Source organism: Colius striatus, chromosome 1 (genome assembly GCF_028858725.1).
Source record: "Colius striatus isolate bColStr4 chromosome 1, bColStr4.1.hap1, whole genome shotgun sequence".
Taxonomy (NCBI): Eukaryota; Metazoa; Chordata; class Aves; order Coliiformes; family Coliidae; genus Colius; species Colius striatus.
In genome coordinates, this window is record NC_084759.1 from 154,631,081 (window position 1) to 154,647,592 (window position 16,512).

A 16,512-nucleotide genomic window follows, 5' to 3' on the forward strand; every position below is an offset into this window, starting at 1 on the left:
TCCCACGTGGCAGCTGCTCTCAAGCATAGGTGAGCCTGAGACACCTTTCAGAGACATCCAGCCACACAAGGGCCGTGGGAAGCTGTCACTGCTTTGGCCACGTAACCTGGAAACTGGAGTTAGTTGTACAGCTTGCCAAGAAAGATGGTCCCTGGGTGGAGCAAGTGTAGCGTCTCTGTGCTCCTCTGGAAGCAACCCGAGTCTGAGGCCTTGAGCAGAGCCATGCAAGGTAAAGCTGGGCCAGAAGCCTCCAATTTTAGGAGCATCTACATGGGAGGAAAGCTTTTACCTGACCTTGCTTGGAACAATGTCCTTTCGCTCCATCTCTTTGTTTCTCTCCTCCCCCTGGTAAAAGTCTGTCAGAACTGTTAAACTTCAGGCAGAGGAGAGCTGTTTGGTTTTTTTGTGTAACTGCTGCCAGGGCTTTGCAGTTGGCCTGGGGAAGCTGTATTCCCACCCTATCCCCCATGGGGGAAAGTCCCTGGGCTCTAGGGGGGTGAGCTTTGGCCCCTGCTACCTGTGGGCTGAGGTTTTGGGAGCAGCATGGGGTTCCCCCAGCCAATCCAGAGCAAGGCCACACAGTTTAATGTATTATTTATTGACAAGGTGGAGGTCAGGGCAGTGGGGAAGGGGAGACTGGGGAGGGAAAGGGGACCAGGGTAGTGCTTTTGAGTCCGTTACTTATCCCCCAACCTAGTCCGTGGTGCAAAGTGGGGGTGCTTGACCCCAGCACACTGTGTCGTCCCCCCCCCAGCCCTGGGGCCTGTAATCTGTCCAGCACTGGCCCCTACCCCCACAGGCTGCTCTGCCAATCTGGCCCTGGCTCAGCCTTCTCGTGGGGTGGGCTGAGAAGGGCTAAAACTTGCTGCCCGGATGCGAAGGAGGGCCTGGCCCACAGCACCTCCTCCATGCTGAAGCATGGGTGGCAGTCCCAGTCCCTGAGAGAGGACGGAGGGTGCATCTCCCACCCCGGCCAGCCCCCGTGGGTCATGGTTTGTGCAGGACCGTCGCTGCTTTCCTCCAGGGAAGCCCTGGGTGCCGTCCCCCATGGCGCCAGCAGTCAGACGGTGACCTCGGTCTTGCTGTTGGTGGCGAGGTGCCGGGGGGGCTGCCCGTAGAGCAGCCCAGGGGGCCGGCGGGGGCCGCGGAGGGGGCCGGCCTCCCAGCCCCCAGGGAAGGCCGTGCCCCCTGGCAGCCGCGGGCCTGTGGCCGCTGGGCAGCCCTCCGGCAGGGCTGGGGCCTCGGTGGGCGGGAAGGGCACCTCTGGCCCCCCAAAGCGCCTGTAGAAGTCCTCGGAGGCACTCTCTGCGGGGACAGGACAGCGGCGTCACCCCGGGGACAGCCTCCAGGGGCAGAGGCGGGAGGCAGCCTGGGGGATGATTGGCTGGGGAGCAGGGGATCCTGTCCACAGATTGGCTGGGGAGTGCTGTGGGTCTATGGGCGACCTTGGTCTCTGTTTGGCTGGGGCGTGCTGTGGGTCCAAGTGGGATCCTGGGTGCTCACTGAGTGGGGGGTGCTCTCAGTCTGTGGGAGATCCTGAGCTCTGGTTGGCTGGACAGTGCAGTAGATCTATGGGAGATCCTGAGCTCTGGTTGGCTGGACAGTGCAGTAGATCTATGGGAGATCCTGAGCTCTGGTTGGCTGGTCAGTGCAGTAGATCTATGGGAAATCCTGAGCTCTGGTTGGCTGGACAGTGCAGTAGATCTATGGGAGATCCTGAGCTCTGGTTGGCTGGTCAGTGCAGTAGATCTATGGGAAATCCTGAGCTCTGGTTGGCTGGGTATACTGTGGGTCCAAGTGGCACCCAGAGCTCTGATTCACTGGGGAGATCCTGAGCTCTGATTGCCTGGACAGTGCAGTAGATCTATGGGAGAAGCCTGATCTCTGGTTGCCTGGGGCATGCTGTGGGTCCAAGTGGGATCCTGGGTGCTGACTGGCTGGGAGTGCTCTGAGGCCATGGGAGATCCTGAGCTCTGATTGGCTGGACAGTTCAGTAGATCTATGGGAGAAGCCTGATCTCTCCTGTGCTGTGGGTCCAAGCATGATCCCGGGCGCTTATTGGCTGGGCAGCGCAGCAGCTCAATGGGGCCGGGAGGAGCTACAGAGCCTCTGCTGTGAGCAGTTTCCCTGGGAGACTGGGGTGCTCATCCTACCTGTACCCCTCTGCAAGCCCCCTGCCCCTCTCTGAGGACAGTGTGCATCTCCCCCAGTCACCATCCCATCCCATCCCATCCCATCCCATCCCATCCCACAGCAGCACTCACCTCCAGCTTTGAGGGTGGCATAGGTGGTGTAGGCAGGGGCCGGGAGGGCCAGGCTGGTGGCCAGTGGCAGGCGCTTGCAGTGGCCATGGGGCCGCCCGAGCGGGGGAGCGATGGGCACCGCGTTGTTCAGGGGTGGCTTGTCTGCGGAGGCAGAGGCAGGCAGGGGAGGCTCAGCCGTGGGCAGTGCCCTCCTACTGCCTTCATTCACCCAAGGCAACTTATTTTTCCCCACTGTGCTGGTGCCTTACCTGTGCTGTTCCTTGGGGGTCCCCGGGCCAGGCCCTCGGCCAGGGGGACCTGCACAGCCCCCATGAGACCATCCATATGCTCGGAGGGGCCATGGCCTGGCTGCTTCAGGAGGTCCGTCAGTGTCCTGGGGAGGGAGCAAAGGGCTGTTAGGGTGATGCCCCACTCCACTGTCCCCATCAATGTGTCCCAGCCTCTTTGAGGCAGAGCTTGGCAGCCTGAGGCTAGCAAATGGGCACTGGGAACAAGGAGTGCACCCAGGCTCCCAAGCCAGCTTTTGCACAGGGGCTGGCGAGCCCTCCCCGACAGTAAATTGGGATCTGGCTGGGGCTAAGCTCTCAGAGGGACGTGGGAGTGTCAGTGGGTGAGGTCAGCAAGGGAGACATGCGGCTCAGCAGGCTGTGAGAGTACGAGAAACTGAGCCGGAGGAACCTGAACCGACAGCACAACAACCAGGGGATGCTCCCCTGAAGCAAGAGCCTAGGGGAAGAGGGGGAGAGGAGGTGACACCTCCACTCCAGTCCCTTCAAAGCAAAGAAGACCCCGAGGAAGGGCATTAGAGAGGGCACTTGCACATCTTTGGGAAGGAGGATGAGGTAGCACCAGCCTCTGGCACATGCGCTGTCCTCATGTAACGCCCTCCTTGTAAGGAGCAGCATTAAACATTAAACACTGTTATGTAAGATAAAGCCCTATTTTGTTTAACATTCATGGATGGAGATGCTGCAGTCTCACTGCATTGATGGTGCTGGAGCAGGGCACGCTGGTCATACTGGAGCAGGGCACACCAGTGACACCAGAGCAGGGCACACTGGTGGTGCTGGAGAAGGGCACACTGGAGGTGCCAGAGCAGGACTGTGTTGCAGCCATCAGCAGCAAGTGCCATGGCAGGATGGGATGCTCCTGCTGGTGTGGGGGCTTCTCAATGAGGAGACACAGCATTCCACCTGCAAGGTCACAGGGGTGGCTGCTCAGGGCTTTTTTTTGTCTCCCTAATCCCCAGCTCACTGTCAGCAGACCTTGGAGGCTCTGATTGGCTCATGGACGCACATTGGGAGCTGCATCAGGAGCTGATGGCCAGCAAGTGGCTGGACAATAAAACAGCAGATTAAATGTAACGTGCATAAATGCAAATTGGAGAGGAAGGAGGGGGGAAATAATCCTGACTTGGTGGATATGTCAGCTTCTGGCTCCAGAGTGCTCAAAAGCCCAGTGAACCTGGCCAGAACAATGTGGAAAGCACTATGTTATGTCTGGGGATGGGGATGCTCAGGGGTCCCCTAGGGCTGTTCCCCAAGACATTTCCCTCCCAGCTGGGATCCAGTGAAGATCACAAGGCAATGGCAAGAGCAAAGCTAGATGAGAGGGTTGCTTGCACTTTGGGTTCACTTCATGCCATTCTTGGGGAGCTTTGGGTAACAAACCCCCGGGATCATTGCATGTCCAAGTGGGCCAATAGGACCCCATGGAGCTGAATTGAAAGGCAGCTGGAAGGCAGGTTGATGGAACAGGGCCTGGGGGTCCTGGTGGACACCGAGTTGACTGTAAACCAGCAATGTGTCCTTGTGGTAAAGGCAATGAATGGTGTCCTGGGCTGCATTAGGCAATGTGTTGCCAGCAGATCAAGGGAGGTGATCCTTGTCCTCTACTTGTCACTGGTGAGGCCACACCTGGAGTGCTGGCTCCAGCTTTGGGCTCCCCAGTACAGGAGAGACAAGGACACACTGGAGAAAGTCGAGCAAAGAGCCACAAAGGTGATGAGGGGGCTGAAGCATCTCTTCTCTGAGGAGAGGCTAGGAGAGCTGGGACTGTTCAGCCTGGAAAAGAGAAGGCTCAGGGGAATCTTATCAATGTGTATAAATGCCTGAAGGGAGGGTGCAACAAGGCAGCACCAGGCTGACAAGGGGTGATGAGTGGAAACCAAAACACAGGAAATTCTGTTTAAACAGAAGAAACAACCCTTTTTTTTTTTCCTATGAAGATGATCAAACACAGGACCAAGCTGCCCTGGGCATCCTGTGGCACCTCCATCCTGCAGCTATTCAAACCTCTCACCTCCCCTGGAGCCCTCCTGCGGACCACTGATCCCAGCTCTGGGCCCAGCCTGGCTCCTTTGGCTGCTGGTGCAGCATCCAGAGATGCTCTGTGCACAGAGCCTGGGTGAGCAGCAGGCTGTGCTTGAGGCAGGGCAGGGGGAGGCAGGTCCCCTGAGGCCGTGGGCTGTCAGCCCAGGGAGCTGCCATGCTGTCAAGTCCCCACTTCCCCAGAGTGCACTACTCACTGCCACCCTGCCCACGGGCTGCTGCCTGTTCTTGCCTGTCCCCAGGGCCCAAGGCTCAAACAGGCTTGTTTCACCACGAACTTCAATGAGATTTGACCTATTTTTTTTAAAATTTGCCTTATTTTTTGTGGTCCCTTTTTTCCCCCTCGGGTTTGTTTGTGAAGCTTGAGCAATCCTTTATCTGTGACTTCTTCTCCAGATACATCCATCAGTGCTCTTTCTCATAAGCCTGCCTTCCCTGCTGACTGCTGGGGTGTGTGGATGACAACAATTAACAGTTAAGGCACAAGCAGCTCCTAACGAGCTATTTTGCTGAGGTGAGAAGCACACAGGAGCCCTCAGTGCTGGCAACACCTGGGCTCACACTCTCAGCCCTGTGCCAGCTCCTGAGGGCTGAACCTCTCTCCTGGTCCCCATCCCTGGGCAATGTGGTGTAAGAGAAGTGGACCTGGAGGATGACACTGTGCTGAGGAGCTGCTGTTGCCACAGATGCTGAGTGTGTGAGGCCATTTGTAAAGGCCGCTGGCCACTCAGCTTGCCTGAGCACGGCCTCACCTGCACAAGCGTGCAGCCAGCTCTGTGGCAAGCCTGGTTGTGCCAATAGGTGTAACCAAGACCCTCCAAACCAGCCTGGCATGAGCCCTGAGACCAAGCAAAGAGCAATGGTGATGGAGGCCAAGACAACTCCATGGGGCAAGAATTGGCAGGCAGCACTTGGTGCTCCTGAGCCATCCCTAGGGAAGTCACAGGTGCGTGAAATGGACATGCCCATGTGGGAGTAGGACCCAGGGCCTGGCAGAGCACTGGAGCCCAGGGACTGACCTGCTTTTGGGAAGTCCAAAGCCCTACACCTGGCAAGCCCAACAGAAGAGTGGCTGCAAGTCTTGAGCAAGCGGACAGGGAGTGATGGGAGGTGAGAGGAGAGATAATGGAGTGACAGCCAAAGTGGCATTGCCACTCTTGGAGGGGACACAGAAGGCAGCAGCTGCCAATTCGGACCAGAGATGAGGTGCTGGAGGACAAGCACAGCACATGGTGGCTGTGGGTAGGCTAGCATCCCACCTGGGTCCCAACAGGTATCATATTGATCTCCACCTCCTGGAGGGAAACATTTCCCATGGCTTTGTGGTATGTCTGCTTGGGGCAGGGGGTGTCCATCCATTCAACCAAACAGTGTAGGGACCATGGGACACTTGAGGATGCCCAGGAAGGCTCAGAGGTAGCAAGGTACCTTTGCAAAACCAGAGTTGCAATGGTGGCTTGGGCAAAGCACTGGACAGTGGGAGTGAGCCCACCTGGCTGGACATCACATCCAGCCTGTGAGGAGGGCTTTGGGTCTCTCTCCCAGCCAGAGTTGGGTCCTCTCTCTTGTACCCCAGAGAGCCAGCACATGAGACTCACCACGCTGCCTGCAAACACCTTTTCTAAGTCTTCATAGGCATCGACCACAGAGTGGAGCATTGACAGAGAAAGTGTGGTCAGATGCACAGAGGGGCTGAGTTTTGGGACCTCAGATAGTATGAGGAGACCCAGAGCGAGAAAAGCCGCCATCAGAGGCTCAGCTACTGTGGCTGCTAGCGCACTTGCTCCTGCTGTCTACTTTGCCTCTCTCCAGCATCGCTGTGGCCCCCCAGAAGGCAGCTCCTTGCCCAACTCTTTGCACAGGGATGTCCACCCCAGCCACAACCTGCAAGCACCCCCCAGCAGGTTTAGGGGTGAGGGGTCTGGGGCTCAGTCCTGCTCTCACACAGTGGGCACAGCCAAGATCCCATCGGCCCCAAGGACCCGACGTCCCCGGAGATCCGGGGCCTGAAGAAAAACATGGGCAGGTGTTCCTGACTCAACGCAGGGTTTGGCCAGGCTGAGCGAGCGCCAGGGCCCGGTGCCAAGCGTGAGCCGAGCAGGAAGGAGAGGGCTTTGTGGGAGCCGCCATAAGGCCCTGCAGGAGGAAGGCGGATGGGGAGGCGAGGGCACACCAGGTAGCGGCAGCCCCGTCCCCTAGGAGGACTAGCAGTCAAAGCCTGAAAGGAAAAGCTGTGTTGGAGGTGGCTGAGGCCAGGGGGCAGGACTCAGGATAAACTGGAAAAGGGCTCAGGTATCTCCATCTGGGAGCGGCTAGTTGGGTTTTTGCGCCTGGTCTCTCTTCCTGGGCTTGGGCCAGGACCAGGACCAGGATGAATGATGTCTGGAGGTGCAGAAGGGGTTGACCTTCCCCCCAAAAAGGGAAGCCTGCAAGCGGCAGTGGCAGGAGCCGTCCCGGGGCAGTAGGCAGCATGCCCCAGGAGCGGAAAAACCCCGGCAGGAGGGAGAGGTGGGAATGGAAACGAAGCTGGCCATGCAACAGGGAGCTGGCCCAAGGCCACGATGCGGTGCCCGAGGAGCAAATGAGAAGCTCCTACCTGAGGCACTGAGAGGGAAGCGAGGTGATACTGCCCAACGTGGGTACAAGGGGTGAGGCAGGTCGAAATGCCCCACAACTAGGGCTCTGCACCCAAGGCACCACTCCCACCCTGCCACTGCCTGTGGTCACCGTCCCCATGGAACCAGAGCTGCTCATGGCTTAGGCTGAAGGACATGGGGCACAGGAGATGGTAAGACCTCTCCAGACTTCTGCAGCCATGAAGGTGCCCTTTTGATTTGTCCCACAAAAGCGAGCAAGGTCCATATGCCAGTGCCACAAAGATCCATGGATTTAGGGAGAAAAGGCACCGTCCTCCCTAAATTGATTGGCAAAGCCCCATTTGCACGAGCAAGAGAGAAGGGGGGACATGAAGAAACACGGGGCTCTGGCAGCACAGAATTGAGGCGACCTGCAGAGAACACCCCTCGGTGAGTGGCAGCAGTAGCCCCACCGGTGGCTGGTGATGGCAAAAGGCAAGGGGATGAGGACCTGGGCCCAGGCGTCTCGGGAGCTGACCCCTCCCCAAATGCAGTATCTCCTTCCCAGGAAGGCAAGGGAGACCAAAAAAAGACTCGGCAGAGGGTGAATGGAAGGGGAGTCAAGAGGCTGGCAGAGACTGTATTGATCCTGTCAAGGTGCCAGCACTTCCTCAGGCGACATGGTGGGGAGAGGCACAGGCTGGCAGCAGCATCCAGCTAGACTCCCCATCAAGAGCCGGGTGCTGCAGCATGGATCCCCCCAAAACTGCCTCACGCTGCCCAGGAGGGTCCTGTGACCCCCATCCATGCCTAGATATGCCCTTCTTCCAAGTTGAGGGGTCAGTCTATGCTGTGCCAGGCAGGTGAAAGAAGTGGGGTGGGTCTAGGGGTGGGATGCAGCACCCAAGGGCCTGCCCAAATCCCAGGCAGGCAGTGGGAGGTGGGCGTCCCAGGGGAAGGAGAGAAGGTGTCTGTACTGGGAGGGGTGCATCCAGGGCAGCTCCCTGATGGTCCCAGTGAAATCATTGCCTCTAGCCTGGCTTTGCTTTCTTATTTATTTATTTTTTAAAGCTAAAATCCCTGAACAAAATGGCATAGAGATGGGTTTATCACCAGGCTTGATGTCCTCTCTGGGAAGAGGCAAAGTAGAGCGTGCATCCCGCTGCTCACAGAGGTGCTGGATTCAGCTCAGCCCCCAGCTCCTTGCTCTACCCCTGCAGCGCTTGCTGAGTCCCCTCTCCATCTCTCCCAATTCCATTTGGGGGCACACGACCATGGCAAGACCACCTTGGTGTTCCTGCCCTGGCCCCTCACTCTGTGTGTGTGTGTGTACACAAGTGCATTGCTTGTGCACCGGGGGTGGTGGGGGGGGGAGGCTGAGGAGGGACAGCTCTGAGTCAGAGCCGCAGAGGCTGAGCTGAGCTGAGCTGCACCGGGAAGGGCAGCCGCTCCCCCAGTGTTAAACTCATGGAGTGTGATTGGCAACAAAACACTAAAATAACCTCAACCAAAATTAAAAAGAGGGAGAAGAAAACCCTACCAAAGCGTCAGAGCTGTGGGACATGACACCCAGGGGAAAGCAAGGCAGTGGAGCCACGTCTGTGGCTGCCAGCCCTGCCCTTTCTTGCCTGGCCTTGCCCTACCTCTCCCCACCACAGGTCAGGAGGGTCACCTGCCTGTCCCCATCTGCCTCATCCTCAGGCACCCGACCCTGCTGCCTCTGGCAGAGAGGGTGCTGGAGCTGCAACCTGTGGGGCTGAGGCTGGGCTGCTCATGACCTCTCAGTGCTGGGAGTGAGGCGAATGCAGGGCATGTGGCAAGGGGCAAGGGGAGTGTGCTCAAATGGAGCAAGAAGTGTGTATCCAGAGCAAGGACTGGGGTGGGAGGGAGAGAGGAAGAAACACCGATTCATTGAAGTGAATCTGACAGCCTGACCTTCCCCCCCCCCCCCCCCCCCCCGACTCCACTCTCAGCCACAGGAGTGGGCTGGAAAGCCAGGGGCTGGAGCTGCAGGGCATGGGGCCAGGGGGAATCTACACAACTGAGCCCTGGGGGGTTTGCAGCCCATGCCCCTCCTGCAAAGGGCCATGTCCCACCCACCCCTCCCTGGTGCACAGAGGTAGGCGCCCAAGCACACCCCTGCACACACACACACGTGTGCACATGCACACGCACATGAAGCAGCCGCAGCAGCCACAGCAGAGCTGTCTTTGCCATCCCCTCTCCACCTGCTCTTTCAGCGAGGTTGAGCCTAAGGGGACTGCGGTCCCCAGTCACCCCACACTGTCGGTCCCAGTCCCACCTTCCCCATACATTTGGAAGCACAGCTTTGTTTGGGGGGGTGGGGGGCACATCACATGGGGATGGCTCTCCTGAGCTGGGGACAGGACTCCTCAAAGGGATAGAACAGGTCATTTTGAGAGGAGACGGGTGTATCATCCCTTTTCGTGGAGGCTGCCGGGACAGGTTGGAGGGCTGCAGCCAACCCCCCTCCCCACCATGTCTCAGCATGCCAGGACAGGGGTTTCAGGATCACCTCATGGTCTTGGCAGCCCCAGGGTGAAGCCAGTCTCACCCTACACAAGGTGCTGGTGGCATGGGCTTGCTACCCATGGGGGGAGGGGGGATGGAGTGGGGAGGGCGTGGGGGACTGGATCCTTTTACCTGGAGACGGTCATCTCCGTCTGGGGCCCCTGCGCCTTCTCCAGGCCCAGCTTGGTGAAGATGCCCACCAGCACCATGACGGCCACCACGCCGCAGATGATGTAGACGATCATGTTGGTCTTGTCGCGAGCGGGGTCCTCGGGGGTCTCGTCCACCCGGGCGGGAGGCTGCCCCGTGTTCACCCAGTTGGGGGTGTCGTAGTTGGAGCAGCCGCTCTGGTCCAGCCGCCCGGGCTTGAACTGGCAGCAGAAGCGGTACCCGCAGGTCCCGCAGCAGTATTGGTAGATGCCGGCGTTGCAGTTGAACGGCGGGTCCCACTGCCCCATCACGTCGTAGTAACCCCGGCAGCGGTCTCCCCCCGTCGGTGCCGCCCCGGTGGGCGCGGGAGCCGTGGTCTCCGCCGGCGGTGCCTGGCTGCTGTTCCCGCTCTCCCCCGGTCCCCCGGTGCTGGGCTCCGCGCTCCACACCCGGCCCGGCTCCAGCAGCACCAGGCAGCAGATACCCACGACGTAGCTCGGCTCCATCCGCCCGCGGCTCCTGGGGGCCATCCAGGCGAGCGGGGCGAGCTACAGCCGCTCGCCCGGGACCGGCCGCATGGCCGCCGAAGAGCCCCCGTGGAGCAGAAGCAGGTTCCCGGAGGGCGGGGATCGGGGCCGGGGGGTGATGAGGGGAAGGCGCAGGAAAAATTTAAAGAAAGAGCGTGAAAATAAAATAAGTGGGGGAGAAAAAAGTGCGAGGGGACGTAACCCTCTCCCCGGATCGGCCGGCGGGCAGAGAGGTTCAGAGCAGGAGGCGAGGCGGGCGGCGGGGGAGAAGCGCCGCTTCCCACCGGCCGGGGAGGGGAGGCGGCGGCGGGCGGCGGCAGCGGGCGGGGGCGCTGCGGGCCGGCGGGCGCCCCATCCCCGCGCCTCTGCCCGCGCCCCGCACCGCGCTCGGCGCGCAGCAGCGGAGCGAACAGAAGGGAGAAGCAGCCGAAGCCCTTCGCACCAGGGCGGGAGGAGCGGGAGGAGGAGGAGGAGAGGGAGGGAGGGAGGGGGGGGGGGGGCGGGGGGGAGGGAGGGAGCCGGCGCGGCCAGCGAGGCGCGGGGGGCTCGTCTTCCCCGCCGCCTGTCAGCCTCCCGAGGAAACCGGAGAAGGTCCTTCACCGAGTCCTTTGCTAGGCTGGCCGCCGCCAGCGGGCGGCAGGACGCCCGCCCTCCCCGTCGGGCCGCCGCGGCGGGCACACGTACCTCCTGCCCCACGCTGCCCGCTTGCCCCACGCAGTGAGACCCCAGACCCCGGGGGCGCAGCTGCGGGGCGTCACGCTGGCACTTTGGGACGCAGGACGAGGATGTAATGGGGGTGGTACGCGGCCTCCGGGACAGTGGGATGCCCTCCTGTAGCTGCACAGCTGGGGACCACACAGGGGAGGGTGGGAGAGCAGTATCCTCAGCCCTTTGTGAGCATCAGAGCATCCTCCGGTGTGCACAGCGGGGATGCAGGATGGGTGAGGCAGCAAGGCTGCTGGGGCACCCTCTTTGCTAGCTGCTGAACAGCCAGACGCTTGTTTGGGCTTCAAAGTCCAGGCTTCTCTGAGTGATGCGCTCCCACCACTCTGCTCTCTGTCCCGTGCCTTCCATAAAGATGATATTAATCCTCACTGCCGGGTCCTCTCCCCAGGAGGGCAGGGTTTGCTTTTCCTGCTCTGGGGCTGTTGTGGTAAGAACAGGGTGGAGGAATCTGGGGCTGTCAAGCCCCTTGCCCTGTGCTAGTGTACTGTGCAACTGGGATGAGGGGCAGAGATGCATGGGTGATCTGCTTGCAGTCTTCTCCAGACTGTCCTGCATCTTGCCCCAGGGAAGGGCAGCAAACGCAACGCCTCTGCTGTCTCCTTGGGCAAGTCATTCCCTCTATGCTCTGTGAGAGAGGAGCTGAACACTGCCTCGTCCCGCTTTGCCGTGTCAGTACCCTAACCTGGGGGATGGGACTGCCTCTGGGCTGCACAGCTCTGGCATGGGAGACTCCAGGCAAGCAGTGATGCAAAAAGACATTGCAATGATGGAGATGGGATTAAATGAGCTGGAGAGGCTCAGTCTTCTCCAATGGGTGCCTCCTTTGGGCCAACACTGAAGCCCCATGGACTGGTCTGTCCCCGGGACCCATCCCTTAGCTCCTCCACAGTGAGTAACACACTGAGGGTGCCACACTGACATGGAGCTCCTGCACAGACAACCGCTGTGACAGGGGCTTGGGCAGCCTTGCATGGGCACGCAGGGCCAGAGCTGGCCATCACCAACGGCTCGAGTGGGAGAGCAGTGTGTCACCTGCCACACAGAGGGATGAAATGCGCCATCATCATCCTCCCCACGTGTCATGATGTTTTGGGCCAGAGCTTCGTGTAGACAGCTTCTCCTCCCAGCAAGGGTGAGACGCTGCCATGTTTTGCTGTGGGAGGGATTTAGGTGATAAAATATCCCTTCCCTGGTCACCAAACCTAGGCCCTGCAGGGCCCTGGCCGCTTCCCATCTGGAGGCTGGCAAAAGCCAAAGACATTGCAAACATGGATAAGGAGAGCAGTTGGAGCTCAGGACACAGCCAATCGTTCCCCAGTGCCACAAACTAATAGAAATCCATTAGGTAAGATAGCCTGCAGCCTCCAGAGCTCCCCGAAAGAGATCAAAAGCTAGTGAGGTGGAAGAAAACCCCATGTCTCTAAAAGCCACGCACTTCCCCTGGATCTCAGAGGGGCTCTCCGATGAATGGCTCTATCAGCTGGAAGCTGCAGGAATGGGGGGTCATTAGCGTTAACAGCCGGCAGCGGCAGCAGCAGCAAGAGAGAAGCTGCACAAGCAAAGTTTGCTGGCTGTCCAGGTAATGCCAGCAATCATTTCCCAGGCGCTGGGAGATCGCTCTCGACATGCATGCGAGCAGAGCAGAGCTGCCTGAGGGTCCGGAGGTTTTAGCAGGCCGTTAGCAGGCGGAGAGAAAAACTTGCCAAAATTGGGGAGTTTGCTGGAAAATGGTTGTCTGGTGTGACCTGGGAGAAAAGGAGTGGTTTTAAGGGGGAGAGGGTGTTCTCTGAGTGTGAAGCTTTAAAGGGTCTCTGGAAGCGAGAGGGGTGGAGGGAGAGCCACTCATAGGTGCCATCTGCCTCCGTCACCCCAGAAGGAAACTAAACCCAAGGGCATGGTGTGCAGGACCAACCCCTTGACACATCCCTGGCACGCAGAGCAAGACCCGTGAGAGGCTGTCTATGTGTGGTGCTGGTGCCAGGGGTGGCAGCCGGCAGACCCACTGAGCCGTCAGCTCGTCTTTGTCAAATAAGCAACCCAGCCACTAACTGCATCCCAAAAGGGAGGGGAGCTGTTGGAGGGAAATCCTGTAGCCCAGCACCCACACCTCTCACATCCCCAACAACCAGCAGCAAGGACCCATAGGAAAATTCGGGTCAAGAGAGACCTCCAGAGAAAAAGCAAAGAATATGCTTGCAGTGTCCATGGGCACTTCTGAGGATGGGGATTTGGGAGAGAAGATCTGGTAGGCTTTGGCCACAAGCCGTGGAGGCTGTCACAGAAATATCCCCTGCAGTGACAGCACCACTCAGACCACAGAAGGGTGTCTGCGCCTGCAGAAATAGGATTTGGGCGGGGAGGGATACGCCGAGCACTGACACTAGAAACAGATTGTTTCTGGCAGGGCACAGCGATCTGGAGGAGATCCTCTCTGTCACAGCCAGAGAGCCTGACAGACCCAGATCCCTGCTGATGAGAGGGAGTGCAGAGCAGGCAGAGCTGCCAGGACCTGGCCTGAGGAGAAGGGAGCCATCGCTATTACCAATGTGAAACAAAGCCACAAAAAGTGATGTTTGCTGTGCAGGTCTAAGCTGGCCCCCGGGCTGAGAGGTGAAAGGAGGAAAGAATGGTGCTGTAGGGTGGATGCTCCATGCAGAAGGGCTGTGCTGAGGGAGGAGGGCTCCCCTGCACCTCCTGACATCCCCTGGGACACCCTAGAGAAACCTTCTCCCCTCCAAAATTCTGGCTGCCAAAACTGGTGTTGTTCTAGCCAGGGGTAGACCCAGGGAGGAGGCTCTCCTTGCATTTATCTTCAGTAGGGGGAAATTTCCTTGGCCTTCAGCTGGGAAGCCCCAAGTTTTCCCACATCTGCTGTGTAGGACTGGGAAAAGAAATCCCTAGAGTCGGGTACTGGGCTGATGTGCGGTAAGAGGCTGCTCCCCTCCACACGTCCTCATGGGCTCAACAGATGATGGGACCCAAAGGAGATCTGGGGCTTCTGGTGTCAATGACGAAGGGGAAAGTTAAACTCGCAGTGGGGGGGTCACATGGATGCAGTGGCAGAGCTTGGAGTGGCCCCCAGATGCCCTTTTTCCGGCCCAACGTGCACAGGGGTTTTATTCCCCTGCCTGTGCTTGATGCTCTGGCTGTAAAAAAGGCTGTAAAAGAGCAATTGTGCTTTTTAATGGCTTATAGAGAACACAGAAGCATATGTGCCTTTACCGTTACGACCATAATTACAAACATTCAAAAGTCGAGATTTGCAAGCTCCCAGCTTCCAAAAGGCAGCTGCATCCAAACCCAAATGACATCCAGAGGAATCAGGAGAAAATCAGCTCAAAGCAAGGGCTTATTTTTTCATTTACGCTGCGGTACAGGAAAGCAGGATGCAGGCTGGCAGCCCAAGGTCCCCCAGCTGCCCCTGTAAGACGGCAGCTGTGCCCCCAGGTACAGCCACAGAGGCTCCTGAGCATCGGCTGCAAACTCCACGGTGCCCGTGGGTCTGGCTGACCATGGAATTCACATTAAGGACTAATCTCAGAGCCTTTGCTGGTGGCAGGGGCTATGCTGGTAAATTGTAGAATCATTTTGGTTGGAAAAGACCTATAAGATCATCGAGTCCAATCACTCACCCCACACTGCCAAGCCCATCACTAAACCACGTCCCTCAGCACCTCATCTACATGGCTTTGCAATATCTCCAGGGATGGGGACTCCATCACCTCTTTGGGCAGCCTATTCCAATGCTTTACAACCCTCTCAGAGAAAAAGTCCTTCCCAGTCTCCAGTCTAATCCTCCACTGGTGCAGCTTGAGGCCATTTCCTCTTTTCCTGTCATTCATTACTGGAGAGAAGAGACTGACCCACACCTCACTAGAGCATCCTTTCAGGTAGCTGTAGAGAGTGACCATGTCTCCCCTCAGCCTCCTCTTTTCCAAGCTCAATAACCCCAGTTCCCTCAGCTGTGCCTCATCAGACTTGTTCTCCAAACCCTTCACTAACTTCATTCCCCATCTTGAGACACACTCCAGCACCAAAATGTCCTCAGGCAAGACACTGATTCCAACCATGATCATTTAGGGCAAAACACACCTGAAAGGAGAAGGGATGAGAGCAATCGTCCCCATGCGAGACGTCCTTGGGGCTGGAGGAGACTGCTGTGTGCGGAAGAGGGTCTGTTGCAGGGTGGGTGGGAGGCAGCAGGGCCAGCTTTGGCCTTCTTTTGCCACCTGCAGACAATAAAATTTGGGCTGTGTCATCAAAAGGAACCTGACACGGTCCCCGTGCACTCAGGGGCCCTGAGATGGTGGCGGCGGCAGAGCGAGCTGCTGGCGTTTGCTGGGAGAGGGGATTCAGGGCGCCTGCTCCAGCAGCTGAGGCAGGGCTGGCAAGAGGAGGCCATATGGCCGGGAGCAGCGTGCAGCGTGCGGTGTTGGCAGCCGTGGGTATGGCCTCTCCTCGGGAAGGGCGGCCGTGCCAAGCGCGGGCTCTGGCACAGGCGTCAGCCAGCTGCCGGGTACGCTCTGGTGCCATGGGAGGCTCAGAGTCAGCGGGGCATCGTAGAGGGACATGTAAACCAGCTGCCTCTCCTCATCCCCAGGCACCAGGGGATGTGTGGGGGCTCATCATCCCCCACCCAGCACAGGCCAGGCAGGTGTAACTGCATGAACTTGCAGTGGGGCATAAGTGCTGACGAGCTGCAGTGGGCACTGGGAATACGGGCAGTGGAAGTAGATCCCAGAATTGTTCCCATTGGAAAAGACTTTTATCAAATCCAACCACTAACCTAGCATTGCCAAGCCCACCACTAAACCATGCCCCTCAGCACCTCAGCTATGTATTTTTTAAACACCTCCAGGGATGCTGAGTCCACCACCTCCCTGGGCAGCCTGTTACAATGCTTTACAACCCTCTCAGTGAAAAAGTTCTTCCCAATGTCCAATCTAACTCTATCCAGCACAACTTGAGCTCATTTCCCCTTGTTCTGCCATTTGTTACTGGGGAGAAGAGACTGCTCCACACTTTGCTACAACCTCCTTTCAGGTAGTTATAGAGAGTGATCAGGTCTCCCCTCCTCAGCTCTCCCTACTTCCCTCAGCTGCTCCTCATCAGACTTGTTCTCCAGACCCTTCAACAGCTTCATTGCCCATCTCTGGACATGCTCCAGCACCTCAATGTTCCTCTTGTAGTGAGAGGCCTAAAACTGAACACCGTATTCAAGGTGCAGCCTCACCAGCACTGACTACAGGGGGACAATCACTTCCCTGGTCCTGCTGGCCACACTATTTCTGATATAAGGCAGGACGCCATTGGCCTTCTTGGCCACCTGGGCACACAGGATGCAGCTGTGTAAATGGGAGGGAGTTACATCTGAGCATGGAATGGCAGTTGTGGGTAGACATGCACA

At 58.4% G+C, this 16,512-nt stretch overlaps 1 protein-coding gene across 1 annotated transcript; it reads right to left on the reverse strand.

The window, feature by feature from the left end:
• Positions 1 to 1,060: 1,060 nt before the first annotated feature.
• Positions 1,061 to 10,382, reverse strand: SHISA8 (shisa family member 8). The gene is made up of 4 exons (XM_061989644.1): positions 9,835 to 10,382; positions 2,513 to 2,637; positions 2,265 to 2,405; positions 1,061 to 1,305 (listed from the first exon to the last, which is right to left on the reverse strand). The coding sequence occupies exons 1-4, from the start codon at positions 10,380 to 10,382 to the stop codon at positions 1,061 to 1,063; spliced, it is 1,059 nt and encodes a 352-aa protein (XP_061845628.1).
• Between the last annotated feature and the right edge of the window lie 6,130 nt (positions 10,383 to 16,512).